We start from the raw sequence: 15653 nt of genomic DNA, 5'->3' as shown, positions 1-15653 counted from the left end.
GTGAGGAACTGTGTTTTGAAGATAAGGGTTTTGGCAGTTGGTAACACGAGACGTTAACTGAAATTTTTATGATTTAGTCCCTATATCATTTTTTTATAACTAAACCTTTTTATTCTATTATCATTTAGCCTCGATGATTATTAGGTAATATTTATTTAGAAAGTTTTTAGTTAAGTGATATTGAATGTGTATATATCTTACGTACGTAACTACTCAAATTCGATACCTCCAAAATTATCAACACTCCTTTTATGACTAATGCCACTCAATGTGTTTCTTGTAAAAAGAAAAACTATCATTTAGTCTTAGTATGTACCAAGTTGTAAAAAAAAATCAATAAGTATATGACATGCAAAACGTTCTTGTCGGGTGTTCCCTTTTGGGTAAAGTAAAAAATAGCTTTAAGGGTCAAAGTATACAAAAGAAAATTTAGGTTTTAAATTGAGAAAGTTTATATAATTACTTTTTAATATAATTATATATATATTTAAATTATTAATTGATTAATTCAGAATAGGTGATTTGCAATCTCAACTCTCGAGATTTAAACTTTGGACATTATTTAATGAATCAAGAAATTCATCCACTAGATTGATTCTCAGTTTGTAAATGAGATTGTATTTTATTTAAATTTATTTTATATAATGTATTTATTTAAAGTCTAATCATCATTATGGATTGGTATTTGAAAAATTAAATTTGCATATAATAAAATTTTGGCAGGAGGGTATTTGAGGCTCCTATACTTTTAAAAAAAACTAATGTGACTCGAATATTTTTTGCACTTAATGTAGTCATAAAACTTAGAAAGAGAACCTAATGTGACTCTTTGACTAACGGTTTTAGTCGTTAACCATTTGAATATTGACGTGACATTTTATGGTGTTAATATGGCAGTCCAAGATGCTAACGTGACAGTTCACGATAACTAATAACGTGATTGATGACATGATAAATGAATTAAATTGATTTTAAAGTTCGAGAAACAAACTATTTTTTTAAATTCAATGGCACATTTGATTTTTTTTTAATACAAATATTTTGCCTAAATTAGATATTAGATTGCGATAATTATGTTTTTTTAATAAGTTGAGGTAATTACATTTAGCAGTCGGTGTTTGAACTTGTAAAATTTATGAAGAACAATGATTCATTTAACTACTGATTACTGAGGTAAGTTAATTCGTGTGAAATAATTATATTAAAAAAACATTTATGATACAAATGGATCATGCAGTAGGTAAACATATACTAGATTGCACGTTTAACGTGTAAGTGATGAATAAAACGACGTAAGAAATTGATTGATATAGTAATGATGCATAGAAAACTCAATTAAAACACTTTGGAGTTTAGGAACTACTTTAGACCATTTTAAAAGGACTGAGCTGAGAGTACGCATTCAGGTACTCGTCCAAAGCCTATTTACCAAATCGTGCTCTACACAAATATAAATGATAAATAACATCAATATATCAAAATACTAATGTCTTGCTCATCAAACACCATCACAAGAACTCGTCTCCCAGAGATTTGCCCTGGAATTTATCCACGATCGACGCTATGTTCGAAAGGGTTTTGTCTAATTCCGAACTTTGACGCTCAATTTCGTCTAAACGAGCCCGGGTTTCAGCAACTTGCTCTCGTGCAACGGCGGCCTCTTTTTCTTTCTGAGCTAGATCTTCCGTTTTCAATTCTAGTTCTTTCCTTACTGACTCTAACGCTTGGTCGTGCTTGGCCTTTTTGGCTTCAAAAGTTTGGCGTTGGCTAACAAGCTCGACGGCTTCCGAGATTTCATCGAGTAGAGCACGGAGCCAATCGACATCAATACCAGCGGAATCTACATCCTTGAGAACAGCAAACATCTCTTTTAATTTTGCTTTAGTTAGATGCTTGAACGGAGTGGAATGTAGCTCTTGGACTACAGCACACAAGCATTCTAGATAGTAAGCACGCATCGAAGCTGATTCCAAATGACAATTAGCTGCTATGTCTCCGTGCTTGTCGAAAATCGACTGCAGAACTGTGGAGATGCTTGCTTTCACATAGTATTTTCCGACTGATACACACGAATCGGAGATAACCGATTCGGCCTCTTCCTCGTCGTCACTGTCATCTTGAGCTTGGCCAATTCCTAAGAAACTAAAGGCGGAGTTACGGCCTTCTCTTGCATCCTTAGTATGTGCATTCGAACTCATCTTCAGGGAATCTTGTACCTTCTCTTCTTGTTTAAGTTTGGCCGATGCATCAACAGGAGACTGTAAGAGAAAACAGGATAAGTGATGATTCACGTTAATACAAAACCGAGAATAGCTAATGCGTCCGTATGCGATGGAGTGCGAGTTTTCCTATTAGAAAGAGAGGATCCTACCATGAGTTTTCCGGACATCTGCAATGGTTGAGAGTATTGAATTGGTGCCTTCTCAAATGATTGATCTTGGGGATAAATCTCTCCGGAGTGTTGCTCAGAAGATGAAAACGACTCACCGTTCTCTGCAACCGTCTTCTTACTAGAAAAATAAGACCGAGGCGACCTAGAGTCGCCGGGGTAAACTGCACCGGCTGCAAGTGCTCGAGGGGTCTGTGGTATAGGTTCAAATTTCTTTTTCCTACCAAAGCTTCTGGAGGCATCAAGAAATTTTGAACCTACAATTATAAAAACAGTAGTCAGGAACATGGTTTTTCTCCATGAGACATCTTTCTTGTACTTGCACGTCGCCTGTCAGACGAAATTCGAGCGAATTAATTGCCTTAGTTCTTTCTAAGGCGCAAATTAGTGATGGACCAGCATGACAGCTAGATCAAAACTCTCTTTAGATCAATGATGATATCTATGGTTTCAAGACCAACAAATTTCCATAAATGACTCAGCAAAGGAAAAGAAGCCTTCACAGTGAATGAATCAATAGCACATGAAGCTCAAGGTGAAGGCGTTTTCTCCATTAAACATTTAACAGAGATTGTATTAATTAAAAAAACAGCTAAGAAAGGATGGGATTTGATTACTTAATGTCTTCTTTTCCTGTGCCTTTGTTCCCTTGCCTTCGGCAATCTTCTCTAAGCAGAGGACACCACATTCATGGTATGGATTTGCAGCATTAGGACAATCTGGGTGAACTCTTCCATTCCCATCCATGACCTTTACCTCTGTAAAACACAGAAATAAAAAAATAACACAAAATTCACTAACGTGCAATTGAAATAGTACAGCATGAAGATCCTTGCTTTCTATATCAGGAACTTTCACCATGCATCAAGTGTTTAATCCTTTATCTCAGAAAACAAATTACAAAATCGTGTTAATAATCTATCACTTAGGATTAGATATGTTTCTTCTCAAGAGAAAATCAGGAAAAGTTTGACCCAAATGACCGAAGAAGAAGACCCAGAAAACTGAACTTGAGATATTAACTTTCTGTCGTGCTTTCCTACACTTTCCACCCTTCCAAACAGAGGATGTTCATATGAATTCCAAAAGATCACCTTGTATAAACAAAAACTACTAAGCACATGCAACACCCCTGGACAGATTAGAAAAGAAAGCAAGCTAGATTCAGATAAACATAGAAACGAAAGAGAATCCAAAGGAGATCGATTATCCGTGGACAAGATTTGATTGTTAAAAAGTCCCTTTTTCCAGTTTTCATTGTCAGGAAGTTTGACTAATGGGATATGTCAGGAAGCTGTTTTTAATTCAAAAAAGACAAAAGAGAGAAAAAAATGAACACTTTGGTCATCAACGCATCTGGAACTCAAAACACATGAAAATGACAGATTTCTTTTTCACAGCATTGTTTATTGGCTTTTAATATAATAGTAACGAATCTCAAAAAATAATATAACAGTAATGATATGGTAAGATTTAATCATGGTTTTAGTCACTGCACTCTTTAGACTTTGGAAATTGAGTCTCTTTAGTTTTAGTTATGTAAATTTAATCATTTATTTGTATGATTTAAGAATAAATTTTCTAAGTGAATTATTTTTTTTAAATCAAACAAGCATAGAAAGTTAGATACTAAAAGTTGTTGTTAGGTATGACTCATAAATATACCGGTAAAGAGGACAGAGGATGGAGCGAAGTGAACCTATGAGATATTGAATGAAAAATCTAGCATCGCCCAGGGCATCGAGGATGTAAGCACATTGTTGAACATCGTTAAAAATTCTTGCGTTTTTTTGTTTTCTTTATCCGATTCTTCAACAGTTGTGTTTGATTTTAGAAAACATATTTTTTTCGTTATTATTTTCTTAAAAAATATAAACAATGAATTTTTCCTTAAACAAACATTTATTTTATTCATCAATTTTTCAAAAACTAAACGGAATATTGATTTTAAAAATTGAAAAGAGAAAGACTAATTTTAAAATTTTGAATAGTACAATGGCTGAAAACATAATAAAACCATAATATAACGGAACTACTACAATAATAACAACAACAAAACCATATTCTCATATGCAATGGGGTAAGAGGGAGGGAGGGAGGTTAGTAGGATGCCTCCAACATCAGGTTGAGGCTAAAACCCTAGAGCTTGAACCTTGTTTTACGTAACTGTACACTAGCATTTATGAGGTTAGTAGGATGCCTCCAACATCAGGTTGAGAGCAACTTTCGTGAAAGACCTCCGATAATTCAAAAAATTAAAAAAAAAATACAAATTAAATACAATGCATGTAACGGAACTACAACTAAAGGCTAAAACCCTAGAGCTTGAACCTTGTTTTACGTAACTGTACACTAGCATTTATGATTTAACCTTACGTGTAAATAAAACACGTGTCCTATTAATTTAATTTTTTTTTAAATATTTTGTTTTTAATTTATTTGTTAAGTGAGCTGGTATAGCAACCAAATTTGTAGTTCAACTAGACAATTTTTATTTTCGTTATTTTAGTAACTAATGTTCCTATTTGGGTTTTTTTAAGGGTAAAATATAATATTGATCATTCAACTATGTAGTCCTTTTATTTTTGCCATCGATCTTTCAATTTTGTCAAGCATGCTACTTAACTATTTAAATGTGTTCGATCAAGCCACCAACCATTAATGGTTAACGAAAATGCTGATGTGGCAGTTAAAGAAGTTGACGTAATTATGCATTTAGTCCTTAATGTTTATATATTCTATCAATTTGGTCTTAATTTAAATTTAATTTAATAAATTTAATCCTCTAATCATATTGTGACATGTGTCACAACACAAATGAAAAATTATTGCTTCTTTTTTAACTTTTTTTCTCATTCATTACAATATGTTATATATATGTTGCATCTTGAAACTAAACAATGTTCCTAGCTTGGTGGTTTGGGTGTTGGCTTAACACACATGCTTACCCAGGTTTGATTCCCCTACCTCATTTGGGGGGTTTCTTTCATTCTTAATTTTCTATCTAATCCGAGGGTGACATGTGTGACACGTGTCACAATATGATTAGAGGATTAAATTTATTAAATTAAATTTAAATTAGGACCAAATTAATAGAATATATAAACATTAAGGACTAAATGCATAATTACATCAATTTCTCTAACTACTACATCATCATTTCCGTTAACTAGTAATGATTAGTGGCTTGATTGAACACATTTAAATAGTTAAGTAGTACGATTGATAAAATTAAAAGACCGATAACAAAAAAATAAAAGAATTACATAGTTGAGTGATCAATGGTGTAATTTACTTTTTTTTAATACCATGATAAGTAAATATTTAATTATTTAGTTAAAAAATGAATATCTTGAATAAATTCTAGTTATTTTAAATAATAACAGTATTTTGATCGAGTAATAATTCATCTTGTTTGTTCTAATTATTATTATTATTGCAAAGGTCATGTATGACGTCAAGATGTTGACTTTTGCTAAAAAAAACTAGAAGGCATGAAACTTGTAGGCCATATATCGACCACACAAAGCGGAAAATCAAAAGAAATAAAAGACAACGAGGCACGAGCCAAAGACTTGTATAAAATTAAAATTAAAATTAAAATTAAAATTAAAGCATGGATTGGAAATTTTATTTGTTTTTTCCTTAATAAAAAAACATATAGAAAAGGCAAGAATTTTGCATGCATCCGAAGGACCAAAGATTCATCAATTTGCTCGTACTTTTCTATAATTATTAGTAATTAAATAGTTGAAATAATATCTCTAAAATAATATTTAGATTTTGATGACTCTTTAACTTACATTTGAATTTCTTTTAAATAAAATTTAAATTTTATCTTGTTAAATCATGTCATATGTACATTTTTTATATTTATTTTAATTTAAGCATTATTATATTTTGTTAGAACTAAAATCAAATCATCAAGAATAAAATATTAGATTTGCGGAAGTGTACCTGAATTAATTGATAGATTGAAATCTTTAAGTTTTTCTTTGGTTGTGATCTTCCAAGAAGATAGGTTTGCTATTGTCGTAAAACATCTCTGACGGGATAAGAGTAATACAAGTTAACATATTTCTTGTGGACCACTACTTCTTTATATATATTGAGTATTAGGTCAATCTTTTAAGTACTTATAATTATGTCCCTCATCAAATTATAAATACAACTTATGGTATCTGCAGTTTCATTCCATGAAGCTTTAATACATATAACACATATGACATAATTGATCACTTAATTTTGTGTCATACTTTATGATAACATTGTACATTATACATATGTTCCCACAAATATGGATTTTAATCCAATAATCTCTCACTAGGGCAACATATGTTTCCTGACAAATGTTCAACCTTAAGAGCTCAAAATTTGCTATCATATAATAAGTATTCTATAACAATCTCGTCTATCAACTATATCTATATACAAACACAGTCAAATGACATAGATCAATCATGGAGCGTAGTATGAAAATTACATGCAATGTGAATCGCACATGTCTATTTACAACTGGTCCTCTTTACACATTAGTGAGATCAAATTTTACCAAAACCAAAGTGGATAAACCGAAACAAACTTTTACTTCTGTATAAAATAACTTTAAAATAAATATCCTTAAACTGAAGTTGTGTTTATAATAAACGAGCATTAAAATTATAAACTACTACTAAAACCGAATATCCTTAAATGATATTACACCCACATGAGTAGTGTACTCATGAAAGACCTTGGGTGACAGTTCTTTAGTAAACACATAGTTATGAGTTTGTACCAACATGCTCTATAAACACATAATCACTCAGAATTTTCTTTAAGAACCAGAAACATAATGTCTATGTGCTTAGACTTAAGATGTTTCTGTTATATATGGAAAAAAAGAATGCAACTTAGTTGTCACAAAATAACTCAAGTGGTATTTTTTATCAATCCATAATTAGCAGTTCACATGACAAGATTTTGCATTCATATTCCAATAAGTCGAAGTCCATAAACCTGAAGATCTCTTACTTAATAGACCTCCGATATGTGAGCATATTGTATGAATCTATTTGGATGATATCCAACGATCCATACCAAAATTGTTTAAATATTTGTTTAATATCATAAAATCATATGCAATATATGAATGCGTATAAACCAGAGTATACATTAAATTCTTTATTTATTTTGAATCATAAGGAACCTTTTACATTTCCTTTGTTTCAAAATCATCCTTAGGGCACTGATCAAGACTAAACTTGGTTCTTTTAGCAACAAGGGGTATTTTTTAATTTATTCCCACTAAACTTCTAATATATACAGTTATCAACCAAATTCATCTCAAAACCAAACGAGACAATCACTTGGTAAAGTCTGTTATACAATTAACGAGAGTAATACTTGAATTTATAAATGGATTTTATAACACTTCGAATCCTGGGTTAGTAGTTTGGGTCAACCCGAGACCCAAAGTTGAGCCCAAAAGACTTTATAAATTAGTTGGACCAAGTTTAGTGTTAGTGGGCTTGAGTTGATTCCTAAGGGAATTGTAGTTAAGTGATAAGAGTTTTATGATTTAGAAGTTAGGGGCCTAATAATGTAGTTTGCCCATAGTTAAAACTAAAAGTTGAAAACTCGTTCCTTTTTATATCTTATACGTGAATCACCCTCATTACCTCTTCACCATATACTTCTCTTGCTTCTTCCATAATTCATTTCTTTCTTTTTCCTTACATGTTGAGATATTAAGAGTTATAAGTGTGGGGTTGCTAACCTAAGGTGAGAATGTTTCTCTACATCCTTCAAGCTTTGTTTCAAGCTCCATTTTATGAGTTTTAGATTTTGTTTTCAAAATGGGTTTTTCTTGAAGGTAGGTGGCTCCTAGTTGATTCAAAAGGTGTTTTAGTAGCCAAGGTAATAAGGTAACACGCTTGTAGCTTTCTCATACCAAGTGTAGATCATGGAAAGTTAAGAAGTGTTAAAAAGTTAAGTTTAAAGCATGTTTAGAAATTTTCATGGTAGATTATTCATTTGATGTTATAAGCATGGTATAAAGCCTTATTTATGCTCCTTGTATTCACATAAAACTTTAAGCATGTTTGGGGACCTGACTAAGATCTTTGGGATTAAGAAATAGAGTTTTTCGTACATGTTTTATGACTTCTGCAGGTAGAGTATCGATACTATAGGGATAGTATCGATACATGTTCTTCATTTTGGGTAAATTTGTGAGTTTCTGATAAGAGAATCAATACTCTTTCAAGAGTATCGAAACTTTGGGACATAGTTTTGAAACACCCATAAATTTTCGAAACTGGGCAAAACAAAATGTTTAAAAGTATTGGTACTTACATAAAGTATCACAATTTTTGCAGAAGTATCGATACTCTTGGGTTAGTATTGATACTTTCAGTCTGTTTTTGGCAAAAATGTTAGTTCTTAAGGGAACTAGATTCGAGGTACCCCAACACTTCTTTTTATCATCAAATAAGACTACAAGTGAGAATGATAAGAAAGTCTAATTCAAATGTACAAACAAGAATAGTGTAAGATCAAATAATACTAGCCTTGTTTGAATGCTCGGGAAAACGACCAAGACACCTGAGTTCCTTTAGAAAAAAATAATAGTCAAAAGTATATATTCAGTCTGGATATATCCTTAGGGTACTTTAAGCTGACTAGTTTGGGCGCAAGGTCTGACACTCAAGGAGTGGGCTAATCAAGAGTGTGGTGTACGATATAGAGATTTTGGGGGCCATATTCTCGGTAAACTAGAAGAGTGTGTGAGCTACGAGATGCAAAACCCTCAGCCACATTATGATGTCTATAATAGAGTAGAGAGTGAGTATATTGTTGAAAAAATTTTGATGTTTCGATATAAAAAATTAAGTGTTAATGAATTTTAAGATTTTATATTGAATTTTAAATTATATATTCGATTAAATTATTCGAATATCAAAATATTACTCCAAGGTTTTCAAATGTCAATTTCAATCCTTACTCAAGTGTAAGATTATGTTTTAATCCTAAAATATATTTTTAAACAAATTTTACAAAGTATTTCGAGCCTTAATCAAGCAAAAAATATTTTCTTTTTAAAAGGCTTCAAGAAAAACCAGAATTCCCAGAGGGAACAGATTCCCCCCAGGGGGTATCGATTCCCCGGGAACAGATTCCCCCCAGGGGGTACCGATTCCCCCTGTGTAACGATCAAAATATTTGAATTTTACACTACAGGAACCGATTCCCTATGAGGGGGTACCGATTCCCCCCACGCTTCAAGCTATTTTATTAATTTATTATCATCCCTAAACGGCTCCAAAACATCCCCAACGGCTATATATGACTTCAAACACATTCAAAGCTATAAATACAAGCTAAGGACACTTGAAGAAATAAGAGAAAAACTATCCAAGCAATCAAACACAAGAGAAAAGTTCTTCATTCTTCATCTTTCTCTTGTAAATATTTTGTTCTTGTGAGCTCAGTCTTGTAAACACCTACCTTAGAGAGGTTTTCTTATTTACATATTTTATCATTTTGTAAAGGAGAAAGGTTCTAGCTTATCCCCTGTAAAAGGTAGAGAAAGGTTTTAGTTTAGCCCGGAAAAACTAAAGAGTTGTAAGTTTATCTCTTTGTCCTCAAAAGAAAGAACAAATTAGTGAATTTGTTAGAAAATCCTTGGTGAGGAGCCAAGGTAGTGGATGTATACTTGGTTGATAAGTCCAACCACTATAAATCGCTTTGCAAATCTCTATCTTTCAATCTCCTTACTCCCTAAACACAAAAACCGTTCTGACCCCTCTTTGTAAGCAATTTCGGTTGTCGATTCGAGCGTCCGAAAATCCCAACAATTGATATCAGAGCCTAACTCGTTAAGAAGGTTTAACCACCTTGAGACGATCTGTTGAGTTAATCGATTGACGAAATAGAACAAGAAGGGGGTGAATTGGCAATTAAAATTTTGTGGAAGCTTTTGCAGAAAATTGAAAGTAATTGCACAGCGATTTAGAGTGGTTCGACTTTATCAACCAAAGTCTACATCCACTACCTTAGCTATCCACACTAAGGATTTTTCACAAATTCACTAATTTGTCTTTCTTTTTAGGAAAAAGAGTAACCTTACAAACCCTCAAGAATTATACCCCAAATTCTTGAGAACACTCTCTCCCAAAGAGAACAATACAAATTTGCAAACTTACAAGGAAATCCTCACAAGGTAGATTGTTTGCACAATTCTAGAACAAGAAAAGAACACTCAAAAATAATTACAAATGATCACAAATGGTGTTCTTGAAAGAAAAATGAATATTGAAAGAAAACTGAATATTGAAAGGAAAATTGGCTTGATTTGCACAAACTTGGTATTTGATGCTTTCTCTCTTGTTTCTCTATGATTTCTTATTGATCAAAGGCTTCAGAACTTGTTTAAATACACCTTGAATCACTTCTGATCGTTGGGGATGATTAGTGGAGATAATAGAGTCGTTTAAGTGTGAAATCATTTAATAAAACAGCTTGGAGCGTGGGGGGAATCGGTACCCCTCATGGGGAATCAGTTCCCTAAGTGTAAAATTCAAATATTTCGACCGTTGAACAGTAGGGGGAATCGATACCCCTGGGGGGAATCGGTTCCCTCCGAGCATATTGGAATTCTCGGAGCCAAACCATTCAGGGGGAATCGGTTCCCTCTGGACAAACTGTAATTTTTGGCTTTGAAATGGTTCGAAATACTTTGTAAATTTGTTTTAAAATTATTTTAAAATTAAAACTTAATTTTACACTTTAGTAAGGATTTAAAATAAACTTTGAAATACTTTGAGTAATATTTTGATATTCGATTAATATATTGAATGTGCTTAGAAAAATCTTTTTCAAATTTAAAATTCTTTTAATTTAATTTGTTATATCGAAACAACAAAATGTTTTCAACAATCTCCCCCTTTTTGATATAACAAAACATTTTAAGATTTTCTAATTTCAAAATGAATTTTGATTTTGAAAAATACTACTCCCCTTTACTTTAACACTACTCCTCTTCAAAAAACGCTTTTAAATATTTCTCCCCCTTTTTGTTAAATCAAAAACACTTTTTGTTAAACAAGGTTTTGAAATCATTTAGCCAATTGATTATATATATATATAAATACGCTGCTAAAAACACAATCAAGAGAAACGTTAGCCATTAGTTCCATAATCAATATTCATAAACATGTAATGGATAATTGGTCATATATGTCTAAAGATGCAAAATAAACACGAAATCCAAATCAAATGTATTAAACATAAGTTCGAACAACCAAAAATAAACAATCCAAAAGCATTCAAAATGTTTTAACAATAAGTTCAATCCAAACAAGCAAAGCTAAGATCATAGTTCAAGCATCCGTAGAAGGATCGGGAGGTGGGAAATGAGCTCGTATAGCTGCCATTTCATGAGTGAGTTCATTAATACGAGCGTTGGTTGCTTCATTGTTTTCACGCATCTCCCGGAGAATTTCCAATTGTTGAGCTTCCATAGTCTAGAAGTGAGATTCTATGGAAGTGAAGCGAGAATCCAATGATGCATAACGGAAATCAAATGTCTCCATAAATGATTGAAAATATGGAGGCACATGATCTTCTAGCTGAGCTTGTTCCGGCTCATCGTCGGCTTCGTCAATATCTTGCATTAATTGTTCAAGCTCGGGATCGTCGTCAGCTTCTGGTGGAGCTTGAGAAGAGCTAGCTCCCAGAGTATTTTCAGAAGATCGAACCCATTCACCGGTGTCCTTATTCTTTATCCATCCCTCTCTCGTTATGGAAAGAAGATTAATTTGTTTCTTGAGAGGAAAGATGGCATCTAGACCTACCCTAAGTCTGACTTTAGAAAATAGATTACTCAGAATGCAACCGTAAACTAGAGATGAACAGAGTTTCTTATTTGGAACTTGGTTTATGGTTTCAATAATTTCAGCAAAAATAATCTCAGGAAGATTTATTTTAAGATTGTTTTGGAAGCAATGTAACCACCAAAGATCTAAAGCACGAAGAGTAGAGTAACGACCTCCAGATGGTCGAAACCACCAAGAAATAATTAGATGAAGAAAACGATCATGAAGATCTACGACACTCGCACTATACCTTCTTTTATAACGAGAACCTAAAAACTGTTTTTCACTTGATATACCATCATTATCTAATCCTAATTCATTAGCTATGTAAGTCGAGTCAAGATGGATGAATTGTCCTAGGAGATAGGAACGAACTACTATGGTTTTGGTTTGATCTCGGTTTTTAACACACACAGCATTAGAATAGAATATGCGAACAAGTTGATGGTAAACTATAGGTTCAAGGTCACAAAGTTTATCAAATTTCCACTCTTGTAAAAGAGGAAGATATCTAAAATTGATATCTATCATAGCTTGACGAGAAGGGATACGTTCTTCTCTAATTTTGTAAGAGTCAAAATATTGATAATACCAAAAACGATGATTTCTAGGACCAGGATGATTGAAACACAAGTTTTGGATAGTCATATTAGGATCAACAGGATTAGGAATAGGAATTTCAGGAATAGGTGGAGGATTTGGAGGTGGGTTGGATTGACAGTTTGAGCGACTAGATGATGACCTAGCACGTTTAGGATTGGACATGGTTTAAGAAATTGGAATAGAATGGATAACTTGCAATTTAGAAAACACATGTATGCAATTCAATCAATCCAAAAACTTAATTGAGTCCTCAATATTTCAAGGTTCTCTAAAACAATCCTAATTGGTAAAGTTTCTGAAAACTATTGAAAAATAAGGTTTTGAAAACCAATATATGTATAGTTTTCATAACAACAACATAATTCAATCAAAATACAATAATTTGAAAAATATTTTTTTTATTTCAAAAATTTCAAAGAATTTTGAAAAATTCTTGTGTTTTTGATGAAACTAGTTGTAAAATCAAGTTTCTAATCACTAAACAATCAATGCCCGATCACTATTTCTATCTAGAACTAATTAAAACTAGTTCTATGTTCAAAATCAATGAAATAGAGATTTTAGAAAAATTTACCTTGAAAGATGAGATTGAGTGGATTTTGATGTTGTTTGCATGTAATACCCCAAATTTTGGTTAGTGACCAAAATGTAACTTTGGAAAGTTTTATGGTCAAAGTATAAAACTTGGAAGAAATTTTAGGAAATTAAGTGGTAAAGTTCTTGAAAAGATTTTTATTTCATAAATAGATAGTTTACTCTTGAGAGTGGGGTTTTATGGAATTATATTAGGAATTTGGTAAAGAAAAATTAGAAATGGTTAAAACCGGTAAGGAATCGGTAATTTCAGATTTAATTGGAATCTTACAAAAATTTGAAGGATGTTATAAATAGTTGGAAATATTATTTTAATATTTTGGGATCAGATAAATTTGGTCTGAAAATATAGAAATTTTCAGATTTAATCGAAACAGTGGAATTTAGTGACTAAAATGCAAGTTTTGAATTTTCATGGGAAAATTCAGAAATATAAAGTCAAAATATTTCATCTTTGACTTTGAATTATGATAAGGATGAGTTGTCATGGTTTTATGGTAAATAAGAAGATTCATTAAGGGTAAATTGGTCTTATCCTAATTAAGTGAATATTATATTCATTTAAGTGGATTATAATGTAAAATATTATGATATGCACCCAACATATCATTGCATTTGTTCATCTTCTTCTCCCAAATCAGTCATGGGTTTCTCCAAAGGTAAGAGAAAATTCCAACTCCATTTTCAAGCAATTTGTTTGGGATTTTTTGTAAGTTGTAAATAGAAAATTGTTGTATGTGAAAAACTCTGTCTTTTGGTACCAATATGGTATGGTAATCTTGTTGGTGTTCAAAGATCCTAAATTTAAGGGTTTGTGTCATAAAAAAAGGATCATGAAATTGATGATGGATTTTGATGTTTGTGAGGTAGTAGATTCATATGCAAGCATGTGTGATGATTAGAACATGTTTGATCTTTTGAGAATTTGTTCTATGAGTTTTGATCATGGATTGTTTGAGTGAGAAAAAATTATGGAAAATTTATATATGAGTTGGAAATGATGAAGGAAGTATTATACAAGTCTTAGAAAAATTGGGGATCATTTCGTAAGTTTTGAAAAGTTGGAGATCAATTCGTAAATTTTGGAAAATGGAGGGATTGTTGTGTAAGTGTTATATAATTGATGTGCTATACTGGAATTTTTGGTACTAAAGATTTAGGTGATAAAATGGTGAAGGACCATTTTGAGTAAAATTGGAAAAGTTGGTTCCAAGACTAAAAAGAATTAATAATGTTAAAGTATTTGGTGGTGAATAGTTTGAAGCATGATTATGGAATATATTTTGGTTATATATATTTATGTTAGTACAATAGTATCATATATAAGTATGAATCTATATTTTGTACAGATTGTGATTTACTCGGTGTTCAAAACGATTCGAGTATAAAAGAAAAGGGTTATTGTGGACAATAGTGAGGCTTATTTTGGAAAATTATAAAGTGTCAAGGTGAGTGCAATACATGCATGAAATTATATATGGATGTTTTATACATTATCAGGAAGACTTGCGATAAGTCGACCTTGTTTTATCAGCATGATATTATATCATATTTTTGTAAATTGACATGACATTGATATGTCAGAGATTGAAATTATAATGCATTGAGTTTGGAAAATGTGATATTTTACCATGAATATTTTTTCGGATATGAATTGTCCAATGTTAAATTTTGATAATATACTTTGCCATGGATGGATCAAATAAAATAGACTGTATGCCCAAGTCAGTTATTGAGGGACAGGGTATAGTTGGCATGCCATAGAGTCCAGCAGCAGGCTGCATATTCGGGAATACACTAAAGGATACCTATTGTATATGGTGGGCACGACCTTATGTGTCATATTCGAGATTGTACTTAAGGATACCTAGTACAGATGGTGGGCACGACCTTATGTGTCATATTCGGGATAGCACTACGGTGCTTATATTTGACTCGTGTACCCAGGGTCCTCAGGGGGTTGTATATTGGGCTATTGTCTATGGTTTATGGTTTATTGGTTAATAAATGGTAAGTTTTGCAAATAAGCTTACGAGTTATTGGAATGAATGGCAAGTATTTTGGAAAGAATATTTTTATATTCAGTTATGGTATTTTGATCATGGTAAAATTATGAATATGCTAATAGCATGGTTTTATGGCATTGGATTTGAATCTAAATTCATGCATGAATTTTATTGCACTATTTATTATTTTAATTGCCTCACTAA

General features: G+C 32.1%; 1 protein-coding gene across 1 annotated transcript; it reads right to left on the bottom strand.

Annotated features, from left to right (window-relative positions):
* Positions 1 to 1495: 1495 nt before the first annotated feature.
* On the bottom strand, positions 1496 to 3661 carry LOC120123225. Its single transcript, XM_039142154.1, has 4 exons — positions 3484 to 3661; positions 3007 to 3145; positions 2372 to 2646; positions 1496 to 2258 (listed from the first exon to the last, which is right to left on the bottom strand). The coding sequence occupies exons 2-4, from the start codon at positions 3134 to 3136 to the stop codon at positions 1509 to 1511; spliced, it is 1155 nt and encodes a 384-aa protein (XP_038998085.1). The 5' UTR covers positions 3137 to 3145; positions 3484 to 3661; the 3' UTR covers positions 1496 to 1508.
* Positions 3662 to 15653: the final 11992 nt, after the last annotated feature.

This window comes from Hibiscus syriacus, unplaced genomic scaffold (assembly GCF_006381635.1).
Source record: "Hibiscus syriacus cultivar Baekdansim isolate YM2019G1 unplaced genomic scaffold, ASM638163v2 tig00110391_pilon, whole genome shotgun sequence".
NCBI classification, from domain to species: domain Eukaryota; kingdom Viridiplantae; phylum Streptophyta; class Magnoliopsida; order Malvales; family Malvaceae; genus Hibiscus; species Hibiscus syriacus.
Note: the sequence above shows the minus strand (reverse complement) of the source record. Positions and strands in the feature narration are given on the sequence as shown.